General features: G+C 36.5%; 1 protein-coding gene across 3 annotated transcripts in view; it reads right to left on the bottom strand.

Moving 5' to 3' along the window:
• The window catches only part of LOC148957730 (uncharacterized), a 14893-nt gene extending 5961 nt beyond the window's left edge, over positions 1-8932 (bottom strand). For all 3 annotated transcript variants that reach the window (XR_016145206.1, XM_089115164.1, XM_089115165.1), the window contains exons 1-5: positions 8664-8932; positions 4228-4374; positions 3620-3928; positions 1109-1141; positions 383-843 (exon numbers count right to left, since the gene is read on the bottom strand). Coding sequence is in view for 2 of the 3 variants with exons in the window: in XM_089115164.1 (XP_088971290.1) it covers positions 383-843; positions 1109-1141; positions 3620-3928; positions 4228-4374; positions 8664-8811 (1098 nt within the window). In the remaining variant the exon portion in view is untranslated. The remainder of the gene's footprint in view (positions 1-382; positions 844-1108; positions 1142-3619; positions 3929-4227; positions 4375-8663) is intronic.

Raw genomic sequence — 8932 nt, 5'->3', positions numbered from 1 at the left:
CTACAACTTGTGAAATAGGACTTTCTGGGTAAAATTCGGTTTCCAAAGTGCAATTATTTCAATGGATTAAAATCTCTCTGGCAATTAGCCACCATAATGTTTTCAAGCAATGTTAAGAAGCTACAAAAAGAAAAGTTTTAAGCATGTGCCTTTTGAGAAAGTGCAATTTGTGACAATTGCAAGCGCATCCTGAGTCAGAACCTTCAAAGTTGAAACAACATGGATTGGAATACAAGCCTACAGGTTGAATTAGCCACAAGGCCTCCTTCAAGTCACGCACACGGGCACATTATTTTTCAACATTGTCACAGGTACACGGGTAGTCAACTGAATTATTCACATCAGAGTAATCTAGAAGGATTGCGCAAGTTAACATAAATACCTCTTTCGGTCTTCCAACCAAGTCCAATTCCTTCTTATTCTGAACAATTCCTACTACATCCATTTGAGCGATGTAAAATGGCCCCTTCGATCCGTACATAGTCATTTCACTCACACCACAACCAATCTTTGTAGCTTTCTTCCAAACAACTTGTGTAAAATGCCCAATGGCTTTTCCATTTTTTGACTTGCCCGTTGTCCAGTCATAGTTCTTTTCTTCATCGTGCCAATCTTTTACTGCTATAAGCCACGAGGGTTTTATTGGCCCCCATGCAATGCATTCTCCCCCTTTCCCGGCGGCCCAGTCCGAATGCTCAAACTTGTTGCTGGCAGCGTTCGTATCAGCAACTGCTTGAGCCTGGTCGGCCAGCGTCCTGTCCCATTTCAAAGGAGGCGCTCCGTGATTGGCACGGTACTTGTTATGTGCCTGGACACACTCAGTCTGACATTTCTTGTCGCAGCCTGCAAATTACTACCACTTGTTTTATTGTCTATTATAGTCAGCTACAATTATTTCATTTCTGTGAAACCTCATACTAAGACAATACTACGATAAAGAAATGGAAGTATAAATGGCTTATAGAATTTTATTTAAACAAATAAAGAACAAATGCAACAAGGTAGGAGGTTAGATAAACAACTGATATATAAGTTATGCTGGTGTACCTGGCTTTTACGTTTTTTAATAGTTTACTGTTGAAAATATTTATCCCTGAAAACGCCTTACCGCTTGTTGCTCCAATATCTTTTGTTTCTTGACCTGGAATCGAAGCAATCTTGTGAACAGACAATTGTAAAATAACGTTTTTTTTTTAAAACCAAGATTCTTCAATAGCGAAAGTATAAATTAGCAACAACTAACGATTACAACATAACGACTTCTTTCAACGACAACTTCGACTCGACTGGACTTGCACTCAAAGAACATACGCTTTTAACAACACGAGTGACGCACATAAAACCCTAATGACACAAATTAACGGCAAATGAACTAATAACAACTAAAATAGAGATGGCACGATGACAAACAAAATTACTGACGCAAACATCGAAAGACATTCTCATTAACAATAATGAACCACAAACACGATGCACGACAGACAAAACTAGTTGTATAACATTACTCCCCCCTTTGAAAGACAAGCCTCCTGGCTTGATCTCTCGAAGGGGAAGAAACATAAAAGTATTATAAGGCAGCACGAAGAATCAAATCAAATAATTTTACTGAAATGAGTAAATCAAGTACCATCTAAGAAATAATGTCCCTGTCCAAGTTTATTCCGTCCATACGGTTCTCTATCCGAGGCTATAACAACATTATGTACACGTAAAGGTCCTTCTCTTCTTTTAGTGTCAATCAAATTTTTTTCATATGTTGTGGCTAATAAACCCTCGTCAACTTCCATTGGTTTTGAAGAAGGCAGTCGCGTCACCATTGGTCGTGATAGTTTATGTGACTCCAATTCATTGACAATCTCCTCCAATTTCTTGATTCGAATTTGAAGATCTTGAAAATGTGGCTCATTTCTTTTGATGTTGCCAATAAAGGTAACCCGAGGTCGCTCTTCAGCTACCGAGGCAACAATCACAGGTTCATTTTGATCACACTTCTCCTGGGATGCTAAAGAAAATTTCCTGTCCCTACAATATTTGGCAACGTGACCAACGCGCAAACAACAATAGCAAATGGGCTGGCCATCTTCAGCACGATAGACATTAGTTCGATTCACGAAGAAATTTCTCCCATTCTCCTCTGCCAACCTCACCCTTTCGGCCATGTGAGATACAACGGTCTTTATAATATCCAACAGAACTTCTCTGAATTGTTCTGTTGAAATCATTTCCATTTTTTTTCTGCGAATTCGTCACGTCGTGGTCACCAATGTAAAATAACGTTTTTTTTTTAAAACCAAGATTCTTCAATAGCGAAAGTATAAATTAGCAACAACTAACGATTACAACATAACGACTTCTTTCAACGACAACTTCGACTCGACTGGACTTGCACTCAAAGAACATACGCTTTTAACAACACGAGTGACGCACATAAAACCCTAATGACACAAATTAACGGCAAATGAACTAATAACAACTAAAATAGAGATGGCACGATGACAAACAAAATTACTGACGCAAACATCGAAAGACATTCTCATTAACAATAATGAACCACAAACACGATGCACGACAGACAAAACTAGTTGTATAACACAATCGACGAAATTCCACATTTGTTGACAACATTCAGATAGTGAATTTAAAGGGATGTGAGCAAGAATGAGAATTATCGGGCTTTGGGAAATTATCTCACCAGAAAAATATCCGAATAATTCTATCCGAATTTATAGTAACATGAATTTCAAACAATTAAATGTAAATTGGTCGATATCTATACCATATATCGTAGAAGTAAAATATTTCTCGATTTCTGTGCAAATTTAGTATTTATAATAAACCCTGCAAAACATTCAATTTTTGTTAGTAGTTATACTTCAACTGTAAAATTTTAGGATTTGTGAAGTAAGTTAGAAAAAGTTGCAAGTCAACTAAAAATTTAATTTGCTAAATGTGAGTGAACTGGTACCGACTAGAGACTTTTTGAACTGCACACATGTCAATAAATTTAGCTGACCAATTATTAGATACATGTGTATGTTCTAATTTTCCAATTGTTTATGTGCTGTCAAAATCTGGTTTAGAAAGCTTTAAATTCTCATATTATTAGTTTAAAGCAAAAATGAAGAAATTTGGTTCTGAAAATGTTTACTGTTTAGTTTTTGAAGAACCATCTCCAAAATATAGGTCGTATAGATATATTCGTAATGCTGCTAGCTTGAAAGCTTGAAATACTTCTTGCCTCATGCCCCGGGGTAAAGTAATTTTAAAAAATGAACATTTTAGTACGGCCTCTTTTGTGCCGGAACCTTAACCATGACCTATTATCATATCATACCCCATTACCATAGCCTCAAGCATCATTTACTTCCATGTTTAATCCTAAGTCTAACAATGTGTCGCAGATTAGAATCTAAAGTTGGAAGAATTGACATAATAGGGGCATTATGGCACAGTTTTGTGTTGATGACAGCTAGTGCATTTGAAAAAATCCATGAAAGAATCGAAACATGACCAAAACAAGCAGCTGAATTCTCTCATTCCAAAGAAAATCCCTAGATACAGCCCTATCTAGATACAAGCATCTCTTAAGGCATATGTCGATGAAAGTAACATTTCCTACCGTCCGATAATTCTTCTCCACCTTGCTTATTATTTCCTTTTTCACCATTGCTTTCTTTCGATTCTCCTTTGCCTTTTTCTTTTCCCGAGTTCCCTTTTTCAGTTTTATCATTTCCACCCTCGTTCTCGGGTACTTCGGTTGCCTCTTTTTCAGCTTCCGATTTCCCTTTGCCCTCAAATTCTCCTTGTGCAGTGGGTAAGCCCTTCCCTTCTTTTAAATCCTGTTTTATTGATTCTGCATCATCACCAGTCACTTCTTCAAGCTTTTTTTGGTCTTTTATAATGTCATCAATGTCCTTTGAGAAGTTATCTGCAATTGATGAAGTCAAACACTCAATAAGGACGATAAGATAAGAACGTACTACATACGTATGGACAATTATAGGCCCTATTACCAATGCAGTTCGTATCCATTTTTCCTATTTTATCAGTTGTTTTTCATTCGATTTGAATTTGAGATTAGTGTGGTGTTGGAATAAGTACAACAAATGTTAAACTTTAATAATGTTGAAACAAGCTCATGATTTAATCGATTCTGAATATGAAAATGTTTGAATATGAAAATAAAATGCAATTACATATCATGGGAAAAGGTAGATTGAACTTCACCTTGAGGACAGAAATCGCATGTTTTTGAGCAGGCTATCTCCATCATCTCTACTTTGGTTTTGCAAAATCCCTTGTCTTTGAATGTTTTGCAAAACTCTCCCATGTCTGGGTCATCTAAACATCTAATTGGTGCAGGTGGAGCAAAACCTGAAGAAACGAAAGTGTTTTTATATCTGTGTTTAAATGAACGCAGTAATTGGTTCTAAAACGTTGAGAACACAATAATTGGTTCTGAAACGTTGAGAATATATTTTGCATTGTCAAATTATCAAAGTTGCAGAAGCAGCAAAGATGAGAACCATTCGTTTCATGTAGAAAGATTGTAGAAAGAGCAAGTTGAATGTTTAGCAACCAGCACTGCATAGTTTCCTTTGTCGTATCATCTCTTTTTAACGGAAATAAGGAAACAAATTCACCGAGAAGTACTTCCAAGGCTACTTTTCCAATTTGATTCAGCCCCTTTTAGCCAGTGGCGGACTGGCCCACCGGCCCCATCTTTGCAGAAAAAAGGCCCCATTTTAGAAATGTGGGGCCTTAAGATGTCCCATTACGTTAATCTGCCCGGCATTAATTGTAGAGTCCACTTGAATTTTTGCCAGTTAGCAAAAAAGTAAGGAGTGATTCAATAACAAACTCGGCGTTAACTTTTTCTTTGACTCAAGCCATAGCATTAAGATAATGCGATGCGAATGATACTTCAACGGGGGTTGCTGCATCGTTTTAAAGATTCGTTTACCGAATAATCTAGTTTTTTGCTTGCGCTGGACCGTTTAGTATAAAACACGAACGGGTAAGGTATTGCCTCATGGAATGAAAAATAGAAAAAGGCTTGAAGTAAAACAATAATAAACAACATCTTCAAAATGTTCTGCGAAGATTTCTTTCTCGAATGAGCATGTTGAAAAGGCTAAGGCTTTAGCTTTCTATTCCTGCACACTTACTTGTGGCTAAAGATGACAGTTTTTGACCGGTGAAATGTGTTCGAGAAAAGCCAATCTTTTCAAACTTTCTCAGTAATTCCAAGAAATGACGTCCCTGGTGATACTTTGTCCACAACTACCGATAACCAAGATCATAATCTCAACTTTTAGCGACAAACGCAACATTTCTGACACACATATAGCCTGTAGAAGACAGTAACTAAATTTTCTCAGTAAGATATTTTCAAAAGTAGAGAGTCTAACTATGTCTACTATGAGTATAAAGCTTTTAACGCATTCCAGTTGCATCTTGTCTCCCTTTCTTGTTCAGTCTACAATGGTAGACATGTGCTGGAGCAAAACTTTTGTTCCAGCTTTCTATGCGTTACACGATTCTTTTCTGATCGAAGCACAAACAAGGAGGAGGAGGGCTGAGCCCACCGCTGTTTTGATGTATATAGTCAAATCTATTGAGAAATAATTTAATTTGAATATAATGAGAATATAATTTGAGAAATAATAATGAATTTATGGTACCAAGAGTAAGAACAACCATTTATGGAACCGAAACTATCAAATATAGATGGCAGCGTCTTTGGCTCTCTTTACCTCAGCACATAAGGAATGCTCAATCTATTAATGAGTTTAAGAAAGAAATTAAAAGCTGGAATGGCACAGACTGTACATGCAAACTATGTAGGACGTTCGTGCCACAGCTTGGTTTTTTGTAATTCTATCTTTTAAATAGCTCAGGTTTTTATAGTTTTTTAATGGATCATTTTGTATTTAAAATTTTATGTATTTAATCTCGTATGTATTTAGTTGTAGTAGTTTTAACAGTTGGCTTGGATTAGCTCATTTCTTTGTAAATAGCTATGTAGCGCCAACTTTAAATAAATTGATTATTATTATTATTATTATTATTATTGGTTACTGTTGGTTTTGAATCCAATCTTGACACAAATGCAACAAGAAAACACAGCAAGTATGCTCCTCTCCTATCTGACTTACAGCGAAAGTTCAAATGTGTCTCTTTTGTGAATCTTTCTATGAGCTCTCTTGGCATCTTTGGCAATTCCTGCATCTCCTTCTTCAAAATGTGTGACTCTCTCTCCATCGATCAACAACAAAAACGGTATCTCATCTCTAAACTTTCCAACATTGCCATCCGTACTACGTACTACATATTTTGTTGCAAAAATAAACCATGGACAAATCCGGAATTACATCCGTTTTAATTTTGGTTGTTTTATTTTTCTCAGTTTTTCCTTTTACCTTACGATTGTTATAGTTTTTTCTTGTAAAACCAGGCTAGCCAATTGCAAATTACCTTGTAATAGTGAGATTTGTAATTGTAGTTTAAGTTGAATTGAAAATGAAATGTTTCCATTATCTGGTTAGCATTAAAGTAATCTACCTTTCTAGAAATTGATTCAAAAATCTGTCTGTCCTTGCAAACACTGAAATTGAGGGCCCAATGAGAAATTTTTTCCGAATTTGGAACTACTATTAAGTATCGTATTATTGCATTAGGAACAGTGAGCCCTAGGCCCAGAATACTGAGTGCTTACATGGGGCCCCGAATCTTGGAAAATGTTTTTTTCAGTACTAACATACATCAAAGTGTTATTTATATTTATTCTGTATCCACTTTTCTCGTTAGAGTCTAGGTGTAATGGCAAGAGAAGAGGGCCCCTACTAAACAATCCAAGTTGCCATTTCATACTAAAATGAAGAAAAATTGCAACAATTTTTGGAGGGCCCACCGGGCGATCGCCAGGTAGCCTGACCGGCCAGTCCGCTCCTGACATTCCTTTCTAGTTTGCCATTTTTAGATCTGCCATCTTTAGTTTAAGTTTCAGTAAAGATAAGGCTTCCTCACACCTCAGATATTCTGTAATTTAAACTTGCTATCCTTTCTGCATCTTAGGTTAGTTTTCTTATCACTTTTAACTGTGTTTCTTCGAGAAAGTCTCTTGTGCAAAATTACTGAAATCCAAATCAGACAGAATTTTTATTATTTAATATTAAATTTCAATTAGAGTACTCAGCGCCCATTTGTAATCAATAGCTCAACTTTGCTATTTCAGCTACATATGTTATGTTGCTTAGAAATTGATCAATTATGATGAAATGCTCACTTGGCCACGCCCTAATTTTCAGACCACACCCACCTGGACCCCTCCAGGTATTTGTGGCCGGTTAAAAATTCTAAGCCAGTCCGCCACTGCTTTTAGCATTGCATGGCAACCAGCCCATATTCATTTAAATTTCCTGAAATGCAGTGTTCAGCTGGGACAATAATTTATCGACACACTTCCCACAGTCCTTCTAACCTTTCATAGCTTCTATTAGAATGCTTTTCAAGGATTGATGAGTTTGAGGAGCACAGTTTTGTGGCTTGCTCAAATGGCCCATGATCTTTTATATAACAGTGCAAAGATTTGCAAACTGTTCTTATTCCAATCACTGTAATGCAAACAAAATTTTATTTTAGTTTTGTGTCTGGAACAAAAAATTTGTTCTGTTGAATATTCATACAATGTAATTATTATCAGATTTTGTTATACAATATATTCCATATTATCGATAATTTGAATACGATAACTTGGTTACATTGAGTTTTAGGAATTTTCGCTTAATGTTAGATTTGAAGAAGAGCGCTCTTACAAGAAATCAAAATCTGCTTAGAATTGTGTTACGCAACACAGATCCTCGAAGTCATTACTTTGCCCCACTTGCATACGCAACATATCGTGCCGCGTACAATATTTCGCCCTCTCTACGGCTAAAAAGGTTTCTAATCGTTGTACTCTTGTACAACTGTATTCAACTCCACCGACTGATTTTACCAAAAATATGAAATTAATACAGGTTGACAGTTTCGCGTTTAGCCAAGTGCCCAAGCAGCAATTTTAAGTCATGCGAGTCTAATACAAAGCCTATCAAGAGGTAATTTAAAATAATAGGCCGTCGCCTGTTTGTCCGAATGTTGCGAAAAAAAGGACAAACTGGAAGGGACTGGAAGCAAGAAAGAAAGAAATTTACGAAGAACGATATGAACTCAACTAAGGGCATGATTCTAGGAACGACGCTGTAAAAAGTACAATGCTGCATTCTAGTTAGTGCAAGAAATTAAATAACCATTCTTCAAAATGTGTGATGATTAAAACTGTTTGATTCTGGTGCTGTGAGGATTAAGTTCTATCGACTTATCCAGTGACATCCTCATTGCTTGCAGAGCACACGGTAAACAGTTTCGAAAACATAGCAACACATTTCATAGCAAGGAAAAACATTCGTCAATTTGGGTGATGGAAAAGCAGAAGCCTTTTGATATACTTGGCTCATGCTTTTTCAGAAAAAAGAAAACTTGGTATGCAACTACTACCTGTACAACTTAAGTATGAAAAAATATCTTATGTCAGCCAGTGAAGTTCTAAAAGCCGTTCAAAAAGTCTGAACAAAAATCTGAAACTACATTTGAGATTTTATTATGAAAAGAAAAATACGTACTGATCATAGGGCTAGGGTCTGCAAAGCATTTTGTGGCTAGACTGAGCCACATAAAAAATAGCTGCTTCATACTTTCGGAGATATGGTTATCGTTTTCGTGTATGTTTTGGTACTCAACGTGAATAAAGTATGCAGCGATTTCTTGCATTGTTTACTTAAGCCTACCAATGATTTGAATGAAACCACCTGCGTTACGCAAGTGTCACCGTATTTTTCCAAATCGTGAGCCGTGTAACCTGACTGCAAACATAGTATCAGCCATTGAGATC

This window comes from Rhopilema esculentum, chromosome 21 (assembly GCF_057945365.1).
Source record: "Rhopilema esculentum isolate cy_ngs chromosome 21, ASM5794536v1, whole genome shotgun sequence".
NCBI lineage: Eukaryota > Metazoa > Cnidaria > Scyphozoa > Rhizostomeae > Rhizostomatidae > Rhopilema > Rhopilema esculentum.
This window is presented reverse-complemented; position numbering and strand designations above follow the sequence as displayed.